We start from the raw sequence: 23,727 nt of genomic DNA on the forward strand, positions 1-23,727 counted from the left end.
TGAGGAAGCAGAGGACGGGCTGGGGGTGCCAGGGCGTCCACAGGTCCAGGGGGCGGGTGGTAGAGGGGCTCCAGGGAGTCGTGTGACTCAGCAGGGAGTGAACGTCCCCAGTGCTCTGCCCCTGACAGGCCTAATGAGACGCAGGTGGTCCCCTGGCCCGGGCCCCACCTCCCCCCGGCCCCCCTGACTTGTGGAAGCAGATGCCGGTTCAGTGCCGTGGGAGGGGAGAGGGGGGCTCTGCAGCGACAGGGGGCGGGGCCAGGGCGGCTGGCCAGGGCCCAGCACATAACTCTGGGCGGGTGCAGTCTGGGGCTCCGTCTGGGGTAGCAGACACCCTGCCGCTGTGAGCTCAACTGGCAGCATGAAGGTACCGGGCCTGGGGCTGGGGGACTCGCGGCACCGGGGACCCTTACCGGAGAGGGGGGCTGTGAACTCCCAAACTATGAGGGCCCCGAGCCTGTCCCGGACAGTGGGGTTTCTCAGACATGGAAAGAGGGGCCGGAGGGCAGAGAAGGGGTGCCCGGCAGGGGGTGGTTTGCACCAAGGACAAGTGCAGCGAACGCAAGGGGCTCTGGGGCTCTGGGGCTGGCTGGGGGCGCGGGGGGGCGGTGCAGTGAGGTGACCCTGTTGTCCTGTCCCAGGCCCTCCTGGCCCTGCCGCTGCTGCTGCTTCTCTCCACGCCCCCCTGCGCCCCCCAGGTCTCCGGGATCCGGGGAGATGGTAAGCCTGGCCGACAGGCTGGGGGAAGAGAGGTTCCTCCGAGCCCTCGTTTCTGGGAGGCAGGCTTCAGGGCTGAGCCCCTGCAGGATGCCATCCCCGCCTCCTCTCTACCACGGGGCAGGTGGCAACGAAGCTGGAGCATCCCCCCTGGAGGAAATCTCGAGTTCTTGGGACCCCAGGGAGGGAGGCAAACGGCAGGGCGCTGAGGGGCCGGTCGCGCCTCGGTCCCCGTCTCCTCACCGTCCCTGCCCCCGCCCCCAGCTCTGGAGAAGTCTTGCCTTCAGCAGCCCCTGGACTGCGATGACATCTACGCCCAGGGCTACCAGGCGGACGGCGTGTACCTCATCTACCCCTCAGGCCCCAGCGTGCCCGTGCCTGTCTTCTGTGACATGAGCACCGAGGGCGGGAAGTGGACGGTGAGTGGGCGGAGGGAACAGAGGCCCGGTTCTGGTCCCGGCTGTGGGACCAAGCTCCACCTCCGTGCACTTCAGTTTCTCCATCTCTAAACCGGGGCTCACGACACCCACAGCAGAGTTTGGGAGCTGCGACCATGGCTGCGCTCTAGGTGCCTGAGGCAGGTCAGTGCCTGCACCCTCACAGTAATCCTGGGGGACAGGTACGCTTTCCGGAGGACCCGAAACCCAGGCAGGTGAGGTAATTCACCCAAGGTCACACGGCCCACCCCAGTACTCTAGAACCACCGTCCCCCTCACCTTTCCCTGGCGCCCACGAGCTGCTCGCTGAGGGGCCTGGGGCCGGCGTGGGCCTTGTTTTAGGCGCCAGCTCAGTCTTTCAACAAAACCCCCTCAGCGTCACAGGGTCCATGCCTGGGTGAGGCTTCCGCCCCCTGGACTCTTGATCACCCAGGCCTATCCTCTCTGCTCCAGGTCTTCCAGAAGAGATTCAATGGCTCAGTGAGTTTCTTCCGGGGCTGGAACGACTACAAGCTGGGCTTTGGCCGCGCCGACGGGGAGTACTGGCTGGGTAAGGTGGGGCCGGGGGCGGCCCGTGGGCCGGGGGCGGCCCTAAGCCAGGGCTCTGCTGACCAGCCGCCCCTCCCCCGCCCCCCAGGGCTGCAGAACCTGCACCTCCTGACGCTGAAACAGAAGTACGAGCTGCGAGTGGACCTGGAGGACTTTGAGAACAACACGGCCGCGGCCAAGTACGCGGAATTCTCCATCTCGCCCAACGCGGTCAGTGCGGAGGAGGACGGCTACACCCTCTACGTGGCAGGCTTCGAGGACGGCGGGGCAGGTATCCCCGGCTGTGGGCCTAACGAGGGGCCGTCGGGGGAGAAGGCGGGGCTGGCACTGCCCGCTGGGCCCCCCTCCCTCGCCGGCCCCCTCCAGGCCCCTCCCTTCCCCTCGCGGCCTGGAGGGGCCGTGCTGGCTCCCACCCAGCTCGGGCCTGGGCCCCCGGAGAAGCTGCGTCCGCTCAGTCCGGGCAGCCCTGCGAGGGGCGGCTGCTTCTCTTCATGCACAAGCACAGCTACCCGACGGCCGGCTCGGGGAGGGCACCCCATCCCGCCAGGCTGCCACGTGACATCGCTCACGGCATCACTCCTGCCTGTCACCCCCATCCCTGCCAGCTCGGGGGCCCAGCTCCCCGCCTCAGCAGCCCCATCCCTCCTCCCCTCTTGCCAGGTGACTCCCTGTCCTACCACAGCGGCCAGAAGTTCTCCACCTTCGACCGGGACCAGGACCTCTTTGTGCAGAACTGCGCGGCCCTCTCGTCAGGAGCCTTCTGGTTCCGCAGCTGCCACTTCGCCAACCTCAACGGCTTCTACCTGGGTGGCTCCCACCTCTCCTACGCGAATGGCATCAACTGGGCCCAGTGGAAGGGCTTCTACTACTCCCTCAAGCGCACCGAGATGAAAATCCGCCGGGCCTGAGGGGCTGGCCCCCATCAGGCCCCAAGCCGCCCCTGGCCGCTCCGGGTCTCCACGAGTGCTCCCTCTGCACCCCGGCCCCACCCGCCCCTGCCCGCTGCTCTCTAAGCACCTGCTTCCCGCAGGGGGGCCTTGTGGCTCTAGCCCCAGTGGGTCCTGTCACACCCAGGGTGTCCACCTCAAAGCCAGCCCTCTGTTGCCCTCGCCCACGGCTATGCGGCCTGCAGCCTTCCCAGCCTCCCCTGAAAGGCACAGCTGTCCGGCCTGGACCTGACTGGGCTCCACGAGACTCTTCCTTGCCTCCGCCCTCCCCCCAAGGCGGAGAGCCGGGAGCCGCTCTCCGAGGCTGTGGGTTCGTGATCCACCTCAGCCAGCTTCCTTGCTGTGGACTCCTCCGTCTGGAGCCCCCCTAGCGTGCTAGACTGGGCTGGCGTAGTCTGACCAATACCCATGGCGTGTGCCAGGCCACAGGCCAGTAACCCCCCCGCCATGTCCTCAGCCTCCCTCCCACCAACTCACTCCCCAGTGGTGAGCACAATGGACCCCCCGGCCCCACCTCACGGTCCTCCTCCGCTGCCCCCTCCCGCCTGCTCCAGGCCCCCAAAGCTCAACGCCAAAACCGTATTTCACACAGCTACTGCACGCTACTCTAAAACAACTCCAACCGAGGTAGGCATAGCTACGCGGTCCCCCCACTCGCCCCAGGGCTGAGGTCTGACCATATGGGGGGACAGAGGACAACCTCTGTGGGACTGGAAGGAGGTGGGGAGTGAAGAGCTCAATAAAACCTCAGGATCTGAATGAACTGCTTTGGCTGTTGTGCGTGCAAATGTGTTTGCTTGACCCCCAAACGTGAGGACCTGGCTCCTCCTTGCTCCCCTTATGACAACACCCTGCCCTCAACTCCAAAAACACAACTACAGTTAGGCACTAAAGGGAATCTTATATTTCACAGGCCTTATCTGGATGGCAAAAAGATCGTGTCACAATATTAATATAATAACAATAATAATAATTAAAAAAATACAATACTGAAAAGGATCGCTCAGGGAGTAGAGGTTTCCTGATCCTGCCATGGCTTGGTGGTGGCTCAGGTGGCTGCTTAAGGCTGCAGAGTGTGTCTGAGATGAACCTGCAGAATCATCGAAGCTGAGCTTCCACTGCTGGGCCCAGGGGTCCAGCCCTTGGAAACGTTCCTGTGAGTCTTGTAGCTGCGTCTGCCCCTGGCAGCAAGGCACAGGCTGTGGGCCTCAAGGCTCCTGGAGGTCCGGCAGGTCAGCCAGCAGCATCGGGGAGTCCATCTGGATCTCACGCTGCAGGGACTCAATGTCGGCAGGGTTCATGCCGTGGCCCTCCAGCCAGTCAGCAAGCAGGGAAGCCGAGAGTGAGGCTGAGTCGGCCTGGCTGCAGGGAGAGTGGAGGGGAGAGGCACTGTGAGCCTAGGCTGGCTCCCTGCCCATCCCACAGGCAGGCTCCTGCTGCACCTGGAAACCCTACCCACAGGCCCATTCCAGAAGCTTGGTCCAGCATCTTACCCATCCTGTGGCCCGTCAGCCACGCCCATGTCAAAAGACTGGTTTAGGAACTCCTCCAGGTCAAAGCCAACACCATAGCCGGCCCCACTGCCCTTTGGAGTGCCCGAGAAGACCGGGGGCAGCGGGTCCTCCACCTGCAACGGATGATGACAGGTTACAACCCAGGCACTACCAAGAGCAAAGAGAGGTCTGCAAGTCTGTCCCGATGCTCCCAGGGACTCTGCGGGAGAGCTGCGGGTGACAGCACCAGCCTGGCCAGTCACTGTGCGCTGGTCGAGGGCCCGTCTCCAGCCCACGCACTTCCTAGGAAGCATCTTACTTGTCTCCCAACGACCTGTTCGTTGGCACTGTGCTCCTTCTAAGAGCAAGAGAACAAGTTCAGAGATAAAGGCCCATCTGCCACTCAGTTCTCACGGAATAAAGAGACACCACAGCCTCTCCCACCCCCCCGCCCCTGCCAAACAGCAAGGACTTCCCAAACCTATTTTCCCAGGGCCCTGATCCAGGTGTCTTCACAGCCTCTCACCTGTGACTTGGACAGCTGCTGAGTCACCAGGTTCACATCGGGTGATTCTGAGGTGGAGGGTTGAGGGGCCCCTCCGGGGTCCGGAGGGGGTGGGCCAGATGGGAAGTAAGGCAGAACACCAACAGCACTGGGGCCAGGCACCCCGGGGGGTGGCACAAGCGACTGGGGGCCCAGGAGGCTAGAGGTGGCAGTCTGGAGTGGAGGAGGGCCAGGGACGGGCCCAGGAGGGCTGGCCGGGTGGGGAGTGGGGCCAGGGGGTGGGCAGGCGGGCTGCGGTGCAGGACCAGGGGTGGAGCCTACAGGTTGTGCTGGGGGGCCAGCAGGAGGACTGCTGGGCTGGGCTGGGCTGGGCGTTGGGACCGGGGCGTGGGCTGGTGCTGGGGCTGGGGTTGGGGCTGGCGCTGGGGCTGGCGTGGGGGCTGGGGGCCGGGCCATGCGAGTCCAGCGCTCCAGCAGGCTGCGATCATTGTCACTGAGCACCAGCCCTGCCAGGGGATCAGTGGAGGGGCCTCCAGAGGTCCCGGCCCCCCGCTCCTTGCGCTCCCGCTCCTGCCGCCGCTTCTCCCGCTCCTTGGCTCGCTCCTGCCGCCTCCGCCGCTTCTCCTCCCGCTCCCGCTGGCGCTCCTGGGCAGTCACCGGCTTCCGAGGCTCAGGAGCTTCCAGAGGAGCGCTAGGGCCATCTGCAGAGAGTTGGCAGGGGGAAGGTAAGAGTCTGTGGCCTGTCCAAGCTGGGAGTACCCCTCTGCAACCCCACTCCCTGGCCGGCCACTGCCTCCGCAAGGCACCTCTGAGCCGGCTCCGCAAGGACTTGAGCAGCGCAGCTTTGAGGGCCGCCTTGGTGTTGTCTGAGATGGCACCCTCCTTCTTGGGAGGAGCTGGTTCACTGGCTGGCAGGGGCGGCTGCAGGGTCAGGTCAATGGTGTCAGGTGCAGGGCCGGGACACGGTGGTGGAGCTGGCGGAGGTGACTCCATGGCACAGTCCCCACTGGGAGCCCAGGGACTGGGCATCTCAACATCAGGGCAGCCAGGCTCACTGGCCACGGGCTGCAGGGAAGGCTGGAAGCGGATCTGCTGGCGGATGCCCTCACGTCGTGCGTGGAAGTCCTCAATCTCAGCCACTATGGCCTCTTTAATGCGCTCCCGGGTGAGCGCTTCACGGTCAAAGGCAAAATCAAAAGGCGGGGCACAGTCAGGCTCATCGTCAGGGTCGTGGTACTTGGCCAGGAAGGGGTGGCGAAGGGCAGCAGCTGCGGAGATGCGGGCGCTGGGCTCGAAACGCAACATGCGCCCCAGCAGGGACAGGGCCTGGCGGTCGGCACCTGGGTACACCGTCTCCCAGGGCACAGGCTGACGGGGTGGCAGGCTCTGGATGTAGGCCCGCACCCTCTCAGCCCCCACAGCCTGGATCACAGCCGGCGATGGGGTGCCCAGCACCATCATGATCAGCTGCAGTTGGTGTACATAATTTTTGCCTGGGAAGAGTTGGCGCCGGGCCAGCATCTCACCGAAGATGCAGCCCACAGACCACAGGTCGATGGCCTGCGTGTACTGGTGCAGCGAGAGCATGAGCTCAGGAGCACGGTACCAGCGTGTGGCCACGTACTCAGTCATGAAGTACTGGTGCTCAGCGGGCGAGGTGCACAGGCCACGGGCCATGCCGAAGTCACCAATCTTGAGCTCACAATTCTCATTCACCAACAGGTTGGAGGGCTTGAGGTCGCGGTGGATGACCTGAGCCGAGTGCATGTACTTGAGGCCCCGGAGCAGCTGGTACAGGAAGTAGCGCACGTGCTCCAGAGTGAGTGGCTGGGAGGAATGGATGATCTGGTGCAGGTCGCTCTCCATCAGGTCCAGGACCACATAGCTAGAGGGGACAAGAAAGACAGGCATGGCTACCCTGCCCACGCGCCAGCCTCACTACACGCTCCCAGCTCGACAGGTAATGGCCTCGTCTTTGCATTCTGCACGGGCCAACGGCAGGGTATGAAGATTCTAGATTTTCTCCGTTTCCATGAACTTAAGTGAAATCACTTTTCTCTCTAGATCTGGTTTCCCCATCAAAGACAAGATGGGGCTGGACTAAACCAAGGCTGACCAACAGATTTAGTTTTAGGGCCATCTCCATTGTTTGGCATGGCTGCCTGAAAGACTGGGAAAACTATGAAGGCTTGCCCATTTTTTGTAAGAAAGTGTTCTATGACTGACCGGGGATATCTGCTATGAGAGTAGAAGAGTGCGGTTACTGTATGAACGTCCTACATGCGCCATCCTACATACCGAGATTCTATAAAACAGCAGCATCTGCCTCTTCTCAAGCAACCAGTTGTCCCTGGCAAAGCCCTAAGGGACAATGGTCTGGAATCACGGGAATTTTCCCAGCCTGCCTTACATTAGGTTCAGCTGCCCTTCAGAAACTTCAGGTCCCACCTCTGCCTTCCTTTCCCATCCCTGCTCCTTACACAGATTTGAACTCGCCATAGGGCACGGTGGGCCTCAAGATGTCCTTGATGGCGATGATGTTGTCATGCTTGAAGTGTTTGAGGATCTTCAGCTCCCTGAGGGTCCGCTTGGCGTTGGTGACCACATCAAAAGCGTTAGGGATCTTCTTAATGGCCACCTGCTGGCCTGGGGAGCAGGGAAAAGGCAGATACCATGAGGTAGCTCAGAATAGCTGCAGATCGGCAAAACGCCCCTTTCAACATCTCTCTTCTAGAATGCAGTTACCATACACCGAATGACCACCATCATATAGCGAGGACCTACTACGTGCCAAGCACTTTACGGACGTTATCAGATTTTCCCTTCGCACCTACCCTGAGGCAGATACTAACCATTCAAAGTTGGGAGATGACAAAACCCTGGCTCAGCAACTTGCTGGGGGCTGCACAGGTAGTTAGTGGTAGAGTCTTGACTCTAAAGCCTGTGCTCATTTTACCTCCCCACACTCTCTATCTCACACCTCGCCCATCCCACCACCAATTCCTTGCACCAGTCTCTGGCTCCAGAATACATTTCTCCTTTAGAAACCAAAGACAGGATCTCCCCTCTGGTCTAACTGGGACTACCATTTTTCTAAGGAAATAAGCACCAGCACCATGGCAGTTTCAGAGAACTGTGCCCAACGCAGAGCCTGGCACCCAAAGGCACCTAACCAGTATTTGTTGCCTTGAACCAGATTTTAGATCCCAGCTTTCCTTCCTGGCTGCTTGAGAGGGGGCAGGTTTCTCACTCTCCGGGACCGGCTTCCACAGCTGTAAGCGGTGCACGACAGGGAGGCTCACCGGTGAGACGGCGGCGCGCAGAGGACACCACGCCATAGGCCCCGTTGCCTATGGTCTCGATAATCTCGTACTCGTCCCCCACGTCAAAGGTCACGTCGAAGGAGCGGGCTTTGAGCAGGGCCAGGTTCTTGGCCGCTACACAGGCAGCAGTGTTGGTGGGTTCCGCCTTCACCGGCCCGGGGGGCTCCGCAGAGCCGTCCTCGCCTTCCTCCTCCTTCAGGGGTTCAGCCATGGCGTCTGTGTGGAGACGCTGGTGAGGAGCGGCCCGCCTCCCCCGCCAGGCCTCAGTTTCCCCTCTGTGAGGCTGGGGAGCAGGACCAGGGAATCTCCAAGTTCCCTAAGCCGACGGGGGCCGGAGAGGGAGCGAAAGAGAGCGGCTGGCACGTCGTAGTCTTCCCACACCCGGACTTGGAACCCAGAGCTCAGGTCCAGTGCGGAACGCAGAGTGGGTGGTGGGGGAGGCGCCGCCAGGCGCGGTCCAGGAAGAAAGGGAGGGGCGGGGCACTTCGCTTTTCTCTGTCAACACTCACCGAATGGCGCCTCACTCCGACGCCTCCTCCAGGCCTTCGGAGGTCGCCGGCGCTCCCCGCCTCCCCGGGCTCCCGTCCCCAGTGGCGGGGTACTCCAAAAGTCGCTCGCTCACTGTTCAAGGCCGCCGCCACCACCTCAGCGTCGCGCTCTACCCCGCCGGTTCCCCCGCCCCGCCTCCCCCGACCACGCTCCTTCCAGCCTCTGGCCAATCGCTGGGCGGTCTCTGCGGAGGTTCCCACCCCTTCGACTTGCTGCGCCCAATCCGAGTTCACCTGCAGAGGAAGCCACGCCTCCGCCCGCGCGCGCCTGTGCGCGCGCGCCGCTCTCCAGCTCGCCCGCGGGAGCCGCCCAAAGGGCGCTCGGCGCTTTGCAGGCTCTCCGCCCCGCGCAGTCTTCTGACGCATGCGCGCTAGCTGTCCCAGGAGCCACGCGAATGGAAGGCAACGCCCCCGTGCGTGCTTGCGCACCGCCATCCACGGGTTTGACTGCCGCTGGTCCCGGAATTCGGAAGGGCTCAGGTGCGTGGATCTGTTACCTTGTCGGCTGGCTCATGAAATCCCCCTCCTTCAGGCCCCTGTTCTCCTGTCAGTCCCATCGCCCGAGGAATGATGCACCACCCCCTTATTTTCCCGATCGGTCCCGGGAGCCCGGCTCTGGTAATACGCCACCCCAAGTAGACGGATCCGAGGCGTCCAACCACAGAGACCCTGGGCCTCCGCGATTCTAGAGCGTCCGGCCTGAAGCCGCCACTGACTTCCGGTGCCTGGTCCTCCGCACAGCTTCCGGCGTCCCTGGGCTTCAGCTCGGGTTTTCCAGGCCTCCGGCGTGTTCCCTCCACTTGGTGGCTCTGTCCCAGTCCAGAGCCCCTAGTCCATTCGTAGAGTAAATATTTATCGAGCACCGTCCCTTAAAAGCCCAGTGCTGAGGAGGCAGCGGTTACACGGGGAGGCAGTAGGTACCTGGTGGGGAGGAAAGGTTTTCAGCAGGGAGCTCGAGGTCGTGCCGGTAAGGAAGAGCGTTTGCAGTTGGGACACCAAAAGTGGCAGTTTTCACCAAGTGACAAGAGAAGGAAGGGCTCTGGAGCTGGGGAGACGAGTAGGCAAAGGTACGGAGACCGAGAAGAGGAACGCAGGCTCTGCAGGTTCTTCCTTTGCCCTGGAATAATGACCGGTGGAACCCAATAGACTCTGAGCGCCAGATCGAGGGTCTATTCCTTACATCACAAACTAGGGGCTGAAAAGTGGATCCAGACCAGAAATGGATTTTGGCAAGCCCACACACTTTTTTAAATTTTTTTTTTTAAGATTTTATTTATTCATTTGAGACACAGAGATAGAGAGAGAGAAAGCATGAGCAGGGAGAGAGGCAGAGGGAGAGGGAGAAGCAGGCTCCTCGCTGAGCCAGGAGCCCGATGTGGGGCTCGATCCCAGAACCCTGGGATCATAACCTGCGCCGAAGGCAGATGCTTAACCATCTGAGCCACCCAGGAGCCTCCCTAAAATTTTGTTTAAAAAAGAAATAAAAATTTTGTGTATGTTTTGTGTATTTTGTTGTGTTTTTGTTTACTTTTCACATGCAGAAAGTTAGACATAGGTGTATATATAGTTCCATCAGTTTTCACAAATTCAACACCAGTTGTACTGAATTCGGATAAATTATCAGCTGCCCAGAAGCTCCTTCTCTTTTCTAATGGTGACAGTTTCTTTTTGGTAACCCTTTCCCACACTTTTTGGGGCGGGCACTGAATTTTCAGAGGTTTATTGGGATCGCACATTAAAATGGAAACGTAGATACTGCATTTTTAAACACTCAAGGAGGAACATATTTATAAATATTAGGTCAGCCTCTGGAAAAACGGCTACCTAATATTTAGACATACAAAGATCATATGGGTGTCCTCAGTTAAGGCTGAACTATAAATTCATTTCTGATTTTTTTCCCACAGCAGAGCAAAAAGCCAAATAACCTGTTACATGATTTGTATTGAATATTAATCAATAAACCATACTGGGGGAAAGTGAACATTTTCTGTCACTGAGGTCTGAAAATATTTCTTTGATGGCCTTTCTTTATGGGATACAGTAGACAATCTTCCCTAACTGACGTACATGCAGTATAAGGCCCACGGTGACCCTCAGTGTAAGTAGAGGGCCTACAAAAGCAAGGCACAAACACATCTTTTCAGGGACCGAGTGCGCAGCTGCGTGATGGTCCTCTATGATCCAGGAATAAAACAGAATCTCCCAAGAGACTCTTAAACTATGTTCACTTTAATTCTCTGTAAATAGTTCAGCTGGGCTGGTATACAAGTTATAGGCTATTCAACATTCTCTGACGAAAACTGATTCTCATCTACTTTTCAATCCACTATGAGCTGCTTGGCTTCTACCCCCACTCGGCCCTGACTCTGTCCTGGAAAAGTCATCAATTACCTAACTATAGTCAAATCCAGCAGACACTCTTCAGTCCTTGCCTTACTGTGCTCTGTGGCAGCCAACATGACTGACCATTTCTTTAAGAAAAAATCATTACAGGGGCGCCCGGGTGGCTCGGTCAGTTAAGCAGCTGCCTTCAGCTCAGGTCACGATCCCGGGGTCCTGGGATCTGACCCTGAGGCGGGCTCCCTGCTTGGCAGGGAGTCTTGTTTCTCCCTCTCCCTCTGCCCCTCCCCTCCCTCTTGTGCTCACTCCCTCCCTCTCTCTCAAATAAATAGAATCTTAAAAAAAGAAAAAAAGGGGCGCCTGGGTGGCTCAGTTGGTTAAGCAACTGCCTTCGGCTCGGGTCATGATCCTGGAGTCCCTGGATCGAGTCCCGCATCGGGCTCCCTGCTCAGCAGGGAGCCTGCTTCTCCCTCTGACCCTCCCCCCTCTCATGTGCTCTCTCTCTCTCAAATAAATAAATAAAATCTTTAAAAAAAAAAAAAAAAAAAAAGAAAAAAAAAATCGTTTCGTTTGGCTCAAAACTCATTATAAGAAGGTTTAAGTGAAAAATCTTGGTCCTAACTCCGGGTGGTTACTTTTATTGTCCGTACAAAATCAACACGAGCAAATACAAATACACATTCTTGTCCAAAGCCTCCTTAATATATACAGGGTAGCAAATTATATACCCTTTTCCTGAAGACCAGTAAGTCTCAATAACCAGAGAGATCCCTCATTCTTTTTCTTTTGTAATAGCTTATTTGAGATAAAATCCATGGACCATAAAACTTCAAAGTCTACAATTTAGTGGTTTTTAGTATGTCCATATGAGTTGTGCAAGCACAGCCTAATTTTGGAACATTTTCCCCACCCCAAAAAGAGCCTCATTAGTCGTCACTCCTCATTTCCCCTCAGCCCCTGGCAACCGCTAATCTACTTTCTGTCTCTGGATTTGCCCATTCTGGACATTCCTTGCAAATGGAATCTTAGAGTATGTGACCTTTTGTGTCTGATTTCTTTCACTTAGCATGTTTTCAAGGTTCATCCTTTTGCACATATCAGAACTTCATTCCTTTCTAAGACCAAAACCATTCCATTGTATGGATAGACCACATTTGGTTCATTCATCAGTGGATGGACATTTGGGTTGTTTCCGCTTTTTGGCGATCGTCAGCAATGATGCTGTGAATGTTCCTGTACAAGTTTTTGTGTGGACATGTTTTCATTTCTCTTGGGTCTATACTTTAGAGTGAGCTTGCTGGGTCATACGGTAAACTTTTATGTTTAATTTTTGGGAGAACTGCCAAACTTCTCCCCAGCGGCTGCATTCATTGAACAGTCTGACCAGCAATATTTGAGGGTTCCAATCAATTTCTCCACATCCTTACCCTCACCAACACTTGTTACTTTCCTTTTTTCTTTTTTTTTAAAGATTTTATTACTTAGAGCACAGGAGCGGGGGAGGGGCAGAGGGAGAAGCAGACCCCCCCACCAAGCAGGGAGCCCGACATGGGCCCGATCCCAGGACCCCGAGATCATGACCTGAGCCAAAGGCAGACGTCCAACCAACTGAGCCACCCAGGCACCCTTTTTTTTTTTTTAGAGCTATCCCAGTGGGCATGAAGTGGTATATTACCGTGGTTTTGATTTGCATTTCCCTAATGACAAATGATATTGAGCAGCTTTTCATGTGCTTATTGGCCATTTGTCTTTTTGGGGAGAAATGTCTGTTCAAATCCTCTGTTTTTAATTATGTTATTTCCCTTTTTATTGTTGAGTTACAAGAGTTCTTTATATATTCTGGACCTAAGTCCCTTATCAGATACATAATTTACAAATATTCTCATTCTGCGAGTTGTCTTTTCACTTTCTTGATGGTATCATTTGAAGCACAAACGTTTTTAAAATTTGAAAGTTTTTAATGGCGATGAATTCCAATTTACCTATTTTGGTCTTTTGTCACTTGGGCTTTTGATGTGTCATTTTTTTACAGCTACGTAGTATCCCCTTACAAATGTAATCTCTTTATTTTTTTAAGATTTTATTTATTTATTTATTTATTTGAGAGAGAGAAACAGCATGAGAGGGGAGAGGGTCAGAGGGAGAAGCAGGCTCCCCGCTGAGCGGGGAGCCCGACGCGGGGCTCGATCCTAGGACTCCAGGATCATGACCTGAGCCGAAGGCAGTCGCTTAACCAACTGAGCCACCCAGGCGCCCTACAAATGTAATCTCTTTAACCAGCACCCTATAGGTAAATCCATTCTGATTTTTTGCCATCAGAAACAATCCTGAAATAAATTATCATGTTGCAAGTATATCTGCTGGGTGAATATCCAGAAGTCCAAGTGCCAAGTTACAGGATATTGCACTTATAATTTTAATCGTTAATGTCAAAACTCTGTCCTTAGAGATTGTACCAATTTAGACTTACCAGCAGTATGGGGGAATGACTCACAGAGAGCTTTTCTAAAGCTTGGAATTATTTGCCTATGTTAAAAATAGGGAGATACTGGGGCGCCTGGGTGACTCAGCCATTAAGCATCTGCCTTCGGCTCAGGTCATGATCCCAGGGTCCTGGGATCGAGCTCCTCATCAGGCTCCCTGCTCAGTGGGAAGCCTGCTTCTCCCTCTCCCACTCCCCCTGCTTGTGTTCCTGCTCTCGCTCTGTCTCTCTCTCTCAAAAAAATAAAAAAATAAAAAAATAAAAAGTTGTTCAAACGACCTCCAGGGGCCCCCCCATTGTGGCAGTGGGGGTAGTCAGTAGCCCCAGCCAAGGTTCGGGGTGGCCTCTCATTGGGCAGGTGAAGCCCCGGGACGGAGTACAGGCATCCCTTGCTTTATTGTGCCTTGCGGATAGTGCGGTTCTGTTGTTTGTTTTTTTTTTTTACAAATTGGAGGTTCAAAACTTCACTGGGGGAGGTAACTGCAGATATGGTGGAAACAGCAAGAGAACTAGAAGCAGAAGTGGAGCCTGAACATGGGCCTGAATGGCTGCAATCTCATGATAAAGCGTGAACAGATGAGGAGTTGCTTCCTAGGGATGCGCAGAGAAATGGTTTCTTGGATGCAATCTACTCCTGGGGAAGATTGTTGAGATGACAACAAAGGATTTAGAAGATTCTGCAAACTTAGTTGAGAAGGTGGCGGCGGCAGGGTTTGAGAAGATCCCCTCTCATTTTGAGAAGTTCTGGGGCTCTGTTGCTATCACATAGCATCTCGTACTACAGAGGACTCATTCGTGAAAGGAAGAGTCAAGCAATGCAGCAAATCTCATTGCTGTCTTATTTTAAGAAATTGTCACGGCCGCCCCAGCCTTCTGTAACCACCACCCTGACCCCGGACAGGTCAGCACCCATCAATGCTGAGGCAAGACCCTCCCCCAGCAAAAAGATTAGGACTCACTGAAAGCTCAGAGGATGGTTAGCAGTTTTCGGCAATAAAGTATTTTTTTTTAAAGATTTTATTTATTTATTTGAGAGAGAGAGAGAGAGCGCGCACATGAGAGGGGGGAGGGTCAGAGGGAGAAGGAGACTCCCCGCTGAGCAGGGAGCCCGATGCGGGACTCGATCCCGGGACTCCAGGATCATGACCTGAGCCGAAGGCAGTTGCTTAACCAACTGAGCCACCCAGGCGCCCAACAATAAAGTATTTTTTATTAAGATACGTACATTTCGGGGACATAACGCAATTGCGCACTTATTAGACTATAGTGTGAGCATAACTTTTATGTGCATGGCGAAACCCCAAAATTCATTCGACTCCTTTTTTTAAAAAGATTTGATTTATTTATTTGAGAGAGAGAGAGCACGAGCAGTGGGGAGGGGCAGAAGGAGAGGGAGAAGCAGGCTTCCCGCCTAGCAGGGAGCCCCATGCCGGGCTCGATCCCAGGACCCTGAGATCATGACCTCAGTCCAAGGCAGATGCTTAATGGACTGAGCCACCCAGATGCCCCCATGTGGCTGCTTTTGTCATGATATTTGCCCTACTGCAGCGATCTGGAGCAGAACCCGCCTTATCTCCGAGTTGTGCGTGTGTGCTGGTGGCCAGACCGTTGTCCCCTGTCCCTCTCTGGAAGAGGGAGGGGACTCCAGCCCCAGCCAAACGCAGCAGAGAGCCATTTTCCTCAAAGGAAACCTGTGCTTTCAGGAAGATGGGATGGGCCCTGGGCCAGCAGAAATGGCAGATGTGCCCCGCCCATCCGCACCCCTCTACCACCAGATGAAGTGTAGTTGAAGTTGGAGGAACAAGGGCTGGGTCTCCATCCGAAGAAACTGGGATACTGTATTACTGCCTCCCCTCCAATCCCACAGTTTGAAGATGTGCTTTGGGATCAGAAACACCCGCGTTTGGGGCGCCTGGGCGGCTCAGTCATTAAGCGTCTGTCTTCAGCTCAGGTCATGATCCCAGGGTCCTGGGATCGAGTCCCACATCAGGCTCCCTGCTCGGCGGGAAGCCTGCTTCTCCCTCTCCCACTCTCCCTGCTTGTGTTCCCTCTCTCACTGTCTCTCTCTCTCTGTTAAAAAATAAAGTCAAAAAAAAAAAAAAAGAAAGAAAGAAACACCCACGTTTGACCCCTGCTCTGCCACATCACGGCCATGGTATTCTTTATTGTCCATGCTGTGTCCTGGGGTCAATGCCATGAGCATACATTCCCAACCCCCTCACAGGAGAGACCATGTGTCACCCAGACAGCCACTGTCCCCGGTGAGAAGTGCCAAGGTGGGGGATGCTCAGACACCGGGGAGCTCAGAGAGGCCTCTCGCGCAGCTGGGCAAGTCAAGGATGGACGTGTGGACATGTCAGTGGGGACCCAAAGGACAAGCACATGTCGGCCAGCCAAAGGGGCCAGGAGAATGGAGGAGAGAAGGGGGCCGAAGGAGAGGTAGGCAGAGGCTGAACTCTGCAGGACTCAGAGGCCATGGAGGGAGCCAGGCCCGGACAGCCCTGACCTCAAGGTCCTCATCTGTAAAGTGGGGATGTTCAGACCTCTCTGGTTGGGTTGGTTTATGGATTTGAGAAATGACAGCCGGGAAAGCGCCCAGCATCTTCAGAGGTGCTAGACCAGCTGTCGTTACTCACACGCACGCCCCCCTAAGCCTGGGGCCTTGTGAGCAGTATCTCTGGTGTGTAAACACTTCTGTCCTCACCTTCCCCTTCCAGACAGAGTCACTGTCACAATTTACTGCTGAGAAAATGGGCTCAGCCGGGGAGAGAAAGTGACCCAAGGCCACCAAGCACGGGGCTGAGGGGGTGGAGGTGAGCTGCTGCTGCATCCGGGACACCCTGTACCCAGTTCCCATTCTTCACAGACACACCTCACTGACTAACGAGGCAGCTGTCAGTAATCTGGTTCAGCCACCCAGTGAGCGACTGGGGCATCCAGTGGGGAAAGCCCATGTGGCCAGACCACAGCTCACACCCATGTTGACAAGGGTCAACAGAAGCTGCTCCCAAGGCCCCACTCTTCTGAGGGATGGCAGTGAGCAGTCTGCTGGGGCCCCTCCACTTTCTCCTTCCCTGCTTTGCTCAGCGAGCCCTCCTGCTCCTGGTGCCACCTGTGGGACAGGGTGGCCTGCGGATATCGCAGACAGGATGCTCCCTCCCAAGAAGGGGGCCAGTTTAATGGATGAACCTGCAAAGGATGCTGCCCGTTCTCAACGGGGGTATATCGGGCACCTGCGAGATAGGTGGGCGAGAGGAGCTGGGAGCAAGAACTCCCTCTATGGGACGCCTGGGTGGCTCAGTGGATTAAGCGTCTGCCTTCCGCTCAGGTCCTGATCCCAGGGTCCTGGGATCGAGTCCCATATGGGGCTCCTTGCTCAGCAGGGAGCCCGCTTCTCCCTCCCCTTGCTTGTGCTCTCTCGCTCACAAATAAATAAATAAAATCTTAAAACAAACAAAAAAGAACTCCCTCTATGAGCCCATGGAACTCACCAGAGGTAAGGACTGAGTTGTAATCCCCTCAGGTGACTCGAGGCAAGCCTCTCTGAAGCTCAGTCTCCCCTTCTTTGTCATGAGGGTAGCAATCTGTTCTCCCGACACTCAGGAAGGAGTCTCTCCAAGACTGAAAATGTGGAATTGGTCTAAATTATACCTGAGTCCAGGCCTGATTGGAACATGGGTCCTGGTGTTAAGGGCAGCAGTGGCTGGAGGTGGGAAGGACTCTGAGCAGGGAGGGAGGGGCCCACAGCTGGGGGATGGGGAGGACAGGGTGGCCCATTCTCCCAGCCCTCAGCCTAGAATGATCAGTTACGATTGCACCAGGCTGCAAGTAACAGAAAACCACCAACCCTGGCGTAACACATGAAGATGTATTTTTTTTTTCATCATGAGAAATCCAAAGTACTTTGCATTATTTTTTTTTAAGGTTTATTTATTTGAGAGAGAGCATGTGCACACGCATGTGGGAGGGAGGAGGGACAGGGGGAGAGAAACTTCCAGCAGACTCCCTGCTGAACAGAGAGCCTGACACGGGGCTCAATCCCACGACCATGAGATCACGACCTGAGCCGAAACCGAGTTGGACGCTCAACCGACTGAGCCACTCAGGCACCCCGAAATCCAAAGTACATTGTCGACCTTGGTTTAGCTTGTCAGGGACTAAGGCTCTATTCACTTTGCCATCATCCTCATGACATTTTCCCTCTCCTAACTCATGACTGCAAGACAGCTGCTGCAATCCAGCCACCACATTCATGTTCCAGACAGAATAAAGGAGGCAGAAGGACACGGTGCTACATCCGTCCCCCGTCATCACAAGAGCAAACGCCTTCCAGGTAGTCCCCAGCAGACGCGCACTTAACATCTTAGAACCGTGTCATAAGCCATCCCCAGCTGCAAGGGAGGCTCAGAAATCCAGTGCGTCCATAGGCACATTGCTTCCCCACAAATCGGGGTTTGTTGGAAAGGAAGAAGTGGAGAACAGATACTGAGTAGGTAGCTCGTAGGTACAAAGGGAAAAGCCAGATCTACCGGTCACAAGGGCAGGTGGGAGGTGTCCTACTGCCCAAGACCAAGATAGGCCTCTTCTAGGGGCCCCTGAAGGCTGGCAGCCCAGGCCTAGACCCCCCCATTCGGCGTCCATAGACTCCCCAATGCAACCACCCTCCTCATCTCTCCAAGCCTTTGGGACTTGGGACTCCCATGCTCTTTCTGAAAGGTAGCAGGTGCCAAGACCGCGCATGGCCCAGAGCCTAGTGTCTCCCCTGGGACAAGCAGGGCTGGGTATGAGGCACGTGCTGGCTGGCAGCCCGGGCCCGCCCCTCCGATCGCCACCCAGCATTGCCAAGCCCCGCAGGTCACGCACGGTCACGCCGTGACACACGTGCACACTAGCCATCAGTCCCCGGTGCCCGCACGTGCGCCCCGTCCATTTAGGTTCACAGACATGCTTGTACCCACACACGGAGGAACTCACGAAACACAGAGACACTGCTACGTACACACACGCACAGGGGTACTGCTACGTACACACACGCAAGCGTGCACGCACACTTGCTTTCACACACACAGAGGTCCGCAGAGACGCACGCGTCCACACAGGAGCAATACCCACGCATGGACACGTCTGCATGGATATGCAAGCTGTGGGACACGCATGGGGGCTTGCACACGCACGCACGCACGCACGCGCACACACACACACCTTCCTTCCCCCAGTGCTTGTACTTGGTCTATTTTGCCTCAGTACCCAGCGGCCAGGACAAACTGCCTCCACCCCATAGGTCATGGGGAAAATAGGAAGGGACGATTTCTTTTGTTGTTTTTTTTAATTCAGTGAATTAACATATGGTGTATTATTAGTTTCAGAGGTAGAGTTTAGTGAATCATCAGTTGCATATAACACCCAGGGCTCATGACATCACGTGCCCTCCTTAATGCCCATCACCCAGTTACCCCATCCCCTATACCCCGCTCCCCTCCAGCGACCCTCAGTTTGTTTCCTATGATTAAGAGTCTCTTATGGTTTGTCTCGCTCTCTGATTTCGTCTTGTTTTATGTTTCCCTCCGGAAGGGACGACTTCTGCCTGGAAGTGCATCACACGCGGGAGACCGGGGCGGCCGATGCTTAATCCAGAGAGGCAAAGGCCTGAGATGTGGGGCAGGCTTGTCAACTCCAAGACTCAGGTGACCGGGAGGGGGGACAAGGGGGCTGCTGCCAGGGGCCCAGCACGGACAGAGGATATGACAGAGCTGGATCTCAGTGTGGCTGGCGGTATGTGCATGCCCGCACGCCCGCAGGAGAGGGACTCCCCGCCAGGCCAGCCTGCGAGCTCATTGAGGGGAGGGCAGGAAGCCTTCCAGGAAGTTACCATCCCTGGCTTCCAAAGGCCTGGGCAGGTGGGCTGACCTCATGGCCAGATGGTTCCAGCTTGAGGCCATTTATGGTTTCTGGGCACCCCTCTCCACCCCTGTTTCCACCACTGGGCTCACCCAGGCTGCCCAGGGACCTGGGTGGGGATGCTGGGGTTGGGGTGGGGCGGATATCGTCACAGTTGTCACAGTGTCTGGAGTCCCACCATTGGGGCCACCATCCTTTGTGGTCCCCGGGGAAGCCAGTGGCTGGGCCAACTCGCTGAGGCTGACCTTGCCCAGCCCAGAACATTCCTGAGGCCTGCCTGTGATTGCCCTGGGTGTGGGATGGAGAATTGCATCTGCTCCATCCTCGGAAAGATCCCAGGTCTGCCAGGGAGACCGACCCAGGATGAATGTCATCAGGGACATCAACCTCATGGCAACTCGCCTCTCCTGATTTCCTCTCCCCCTGGTCTTCTGCCCTTCTCCAGAAAGTTGGTATCTCGGGGCTTGGCCTGGGCCACTGTCCCCTCCTCACTCTGTTCCTCCCTGAGATCTCTGCACTGACCACTTTCAACCCTGCTCCAGCCTGGCCCTCTCCCCAAGCTCCAGATCCAACAGCCAATTATCCCCAGATATCTCCCCGCGGACATCCCACAAGCCCTCCAATTCCTGTGACGAATACCACGCTCACCAGCTCCCCATCCCAAGGCTCCTCATCTCAGCACATGGCACCTCTATCCAGGGCAAGCACCTGGAAGTCACCTGTGACCCCTCCCTCTCCCTCACCTGCCCCCGATCTAGCCCTCCAATCTATCACCTCCTACAGGCCCAAAGCCGAAACTCCAGTCACTGACTCCATGATACGGAGCACCTACTACGTGCCAGATGCCATTCCCGATTCTGGGGATTCAGGATGTGAGACAGACATAAATCTCCGCCCTTGAGGAACTCAGATTGTGGTTGGAAGAGAGCAGCAGGATAAATCGACTCAATTATACAGTGTCTTAGAAGGTCACAAGCACCATGCAGAAAAATGAAGCCGGGGACAGAGGTAGGAAGTACTGATGGGGGTGGGGAGGGGGTTTAATTTTCAATAGAAGGGTCAGGGAAGGCCAGACAGAGATGGTGATGTTGGAGCAAGGATTTGAAGGAGGAGAGGAAATGAGCCCTGTGGAGATTGGATGGAAGAACAGTCCGGGCAGAGGAACGGCAAGTGCAAAGGCCCTGAGGCAGGAGTGTCCCTGGTGTGGTTGAGAAACAGGGAGGGAGCTGGAGCTAAGTGAGTCGAGGAGCTGGAGTAGGAGAAGCGCCATCCTTCCTGCTCACAGCCCAGTCCTACTATAGTTGTCTCCCATTGTCCTCTCTCCTTCCTCTCCTGCTCCTGTACCCTAGTCCCTCCACAGCAGCCCGAGAGATCTCTGGGAAAACACAGATCAGATCATGTCCCTAGAGGAGCTTCCTCCTCTCAGAGGACAAGCCCATCACCCAGCCCTGCATGCCCGCCCCACTCATGAAGAAGGGAAGGGAGGTGGAGGGACCAGCTTCCCCGAGGCCTGAGGCCGAGTCCAGGAGGTGGATGACAGCTCATCTGGGTTCCTGTCAGCTCACCCCCATCACCCATCTGGGATCTGCTCCCGGCCCAGTGTCCTCCGTCAGATCTGCTGGGGAAAGCTGGAGGAAATGGCTGCGGGTGTCTGCAGGGCCAGGGTTCCAGGGTCGGCTGGAGTGTGGGCTGGGTCAGGGGGAGGTTGGTGGGGATCCAGGAGGGAGGACTGGATGAACCCCTCCCACCGGAGGCTCGCAGGCTGTTGGAATTGCGGGGGGGACTCTCCCAGGGACTGGGCAGCCAGCCTTCCAGAAGTGGGTGTGGACCACCTTCTCTTGCCTGGTACCTCTAGGTAGGGCTGCAGCTAAAACACAGGACACCCAGTTACCTCGGACTTTCACATAAGCAACGATTCGCTGCTTGGTTATGGGTGTCCGAAATACTGCATACATCCCGTACTTTCCTTTGCTAAATCTGGCAGCCCTACCTGGATGGCCACATCTGCCTCCTCCCTGGCCTCCCAGCTTCCCCCCACCCCGACCCCCGGCCAACACACACCCATGGTCTCTTCCCCACATGGTGGCCGGAGACTCTAGTAAAACCCAGGCCACTTCACATCATTCCTCTTTTATTTTTTTGCACCACTTCTGAGGCCCTGGTGAGCTCTCTAAACCCATCTCCTGCCCCCAGTGCTATGCTGGTGAGGTGGCTCTCGGAAGAAATAGAACGAAAATAAAATATAAAACATCGAAAGCCCTGGGGCGCCTGGGTGGTTCAGTCAGTTAGGTTTCCAAATCTTGATCTCAGTTCAGGTCTTGCTCTTAGGGTCGTGAGTTCAAGCTCCATGTTGGGCTCCACGCTGGGTGTGGAGCCTACTTTAAAAAAAAAATTTTTTTTTAACTCAAAAGCCCTGATTTTAGCATTTGCCAGTTTCCATGGTGTAAATACTCCCTCTGTGGCTAATTTCACGCTACCAACATCACATCCCTGAAGGCAGAGTTGTGTACAATTGTCTCTTGTGAGTCACAGCAAGTCAGCGTGAGCAGGCTCCAGCCTGCCTTTCTGTTCCTCCAGCGTATTCCACCTCAGGGCCTTTGCACTGACTCTGCTTTGCCTGGAAGCGCCCACCCCCAGCCCTTTACCCTGCTTTATTTTTTCCTCCTAGCACTTATCCCTGTCTCACACCGTTGTGAACACCTGTTGAGTTGTTTGTCTCTCCCCCCCACCCCACTACCAGAAAGTCAATCCACGAGGGCAGGGGGTGCGTCTGTCTTGTTTCCAACTTCACTGCAAGCACCCAGCACAGTGCCTGGGACACAGAAGCTGCTCGGTAAATACCTACTGATTGAGACGTAACTCTCGGCTCTCATGACCTTGGTGTTGAGTTTTTATGCTGGGTGGGAGCAATTCCAACAGCCTGCAAGCCCCCGGTGGGAGGGGTTCATTGCCCCGCCCCCGCCGAGGCCACGCCCCCGCAGGAGCCAGCCAGAGGCGGACCCGGATTCTAGCGCAGCTCCCTCCCACCTGGCTGTGCGATCTGGTGAGGCCGTGTCCATCTCTGAGCCTCGTGGCTTTGTACCCCGTAAGAGAGCTACTAACTTCAGCCTCCAGGGCTATTGTGGGGGGCCAGACGGCTGAACGGATGGGAAAGCACTTGGCAGTATCTACAGCCCCTAAAACGCAGCACTGGGAACCCCATGCACCCCACCATTTCTCAGAGAGGAAAACATTGTGTAGCTATGAGCAAGGAATATCCTAGAACGGTCAGAAGTACTTATTATCGGCCTCACAGGATGTAAAAACATAACTCCCGTTTTTTTTTTTTTTTTACAGGTTATGATGTGATTTTACATGTTATCCAGTAAAAACCTTGGGTTTGGGGGGTTTTTTTGTTTTTTTGCCCCTTTCAATGCATGTAATTTCAATAGTCTGTTAAAAAGAGCCAACAAACAATATCAAATTACATTTTGTTGGGTTTATTCTGTAACAGCATTTTTTAAAAAGATTTTATTTTATTTTTAAGATTTTATTTATTTGACAGAGACACAGCGAGAGAGGGAACACAAGCAAGGGGGAGTGGGAGAGGGAGAAGCAGGTCTCCTGCCCAGCAGGGAGCCTGACACGGAACTCGATCCCAAGTCCCTGGGATCATGACCTGAGCAGACACTTCACTGACTCAGTCACCCAGGCGCCCCTAACAACATTTTTTTTAAATCACAAATTTTCATCAAGTAGAGGAAGTCTCTGCTTAGATCCCTCTCCAGCATGGCATGGAGACACTTACGTGGCTTTGTCATCTGGGACACTTTAAAAAACAAAAACAAAAACAAATCATCCTTCTGTTGTCCCTTTTCCCAGCCTTGGTGACTTTGGTCCATTTAAGAGTGACGCCATCCTAGATTCTCTTCGTTCTCAGCAGTTTCTCTTGCCAGGGAGCCTCTCCCACCGTCTCCTGGCTCTTCTCTCCCTTCCCTTCCCCTCCCCGCCCGGCTCCCTCTGGGCTGGAGCTCCGGGGCAGGTGGGGATGCAGGGAAGGAGTGGTGCCCAGACCCACGAAGGGCAACCAGCACCTGCGCCCCTCCCACAAGCTAGTCAGGGCACACGTATGCCACAGCGATGCCCAAAGACGAGGCCTTAAACGTCACCAGCCTCCAACGGGCTTTCTTTGACCGACGTAGTGTCACCTGACAATTCACTGGACATGACAAAATTTTCCAGGTGTCTTTTATTTTTTCTTTTCAAGATTTATCTATTTATTTGAGAGAGAGAGGGAGAAGCAGACTCCTTGCTGAACAGGGAGCCCGACACGGGGCTCGATCCCAGCACCCCAGGATCATGACCTGAGCCGAAGGCAGATGCTTAACTGACTGAGCCACCCAGGCGTGCCTCCAGGTGTCTTTAAAGTAGCAGGATTTCAGGCAACTGTGGATCCAAACGCCTATAACCGGGGCTGGTATCCTGCGGGCACGAAGCTGTCCGGCC

The 23,727-nt window shown here is 55.6% G+C and overlaps 2 protein-coding genes across 2 annotated transcripts; one reads left to right on the plus strand and one right to left on the minus strand.

Moving 5' to 3' along the window:
* Positions 1-304: 304 nt before the first annotated feature.
* On the plus strand, positions 305-3,447 carry MFAP4 (microfibril associated protein 4). Its single transcript, XM_021694740.1, has 6 exons — positions 305-367; positions 642-720; positions 982-1,136; positions 1,608-1,704; positions 1,792-1,974; positions 2,364-3,447. The coding sequence occupies exons 1-6, from the start codon at positions 362-364 to the stop codon at positions 2,609-2,611; spliced, it is 768 nt and encodes a 255-aa protein (XP_021550415.1). The 5' UTR covers positions 305-361; the 3' UTR covers positions 2,612-3,447.
* Positions 3,448-3,544: 97 nt separating this feature from the next.
* On the minus strand, positions 3,545-8,579 carry MAPK7 (mitogen-activated protein kinase 7). The gene is made up of 7 exons (XM_021694701.2): positions 8,481-8,579; positions 7,951-8,187; positions 7,129-7,294; positions 5,455-6,533; positions 4,670-5,349; positions 4,144-4,277; positions 3,545-4,012 (listed from the first exon to the last, which is right to left on the minus strand). Exons 2-7 carry the CDS (start codon positions 8,180-8,182, stop codon positions 3,859-3,861), a joined length of 2,445 nt encoding a protein of 814 aa, XP_021550376.1. The 5' UTR covers positions 8,183-8,187; positions 8,481-8,579; the 3' UTR covers positions 3,545-3,858.
* Positions 8,580-23,727: the final 15,148 nt, after the last annotated feature.

This window comes from Neomonachus schauinslandi, chromosome 15, assembly GCF_002201575.2.
Source record: "Neomonachus schauinslandi chromosome 15, ASM220157v2, whole genome shotgun sequence".
In the NCBI taxonomy this organism is placed as follows: Eukaryota; Metazoa; Chordata; class Mammalia; order Carnivora; family Phocidae; genus Neomonachus; species Neomonachus schauinslandi.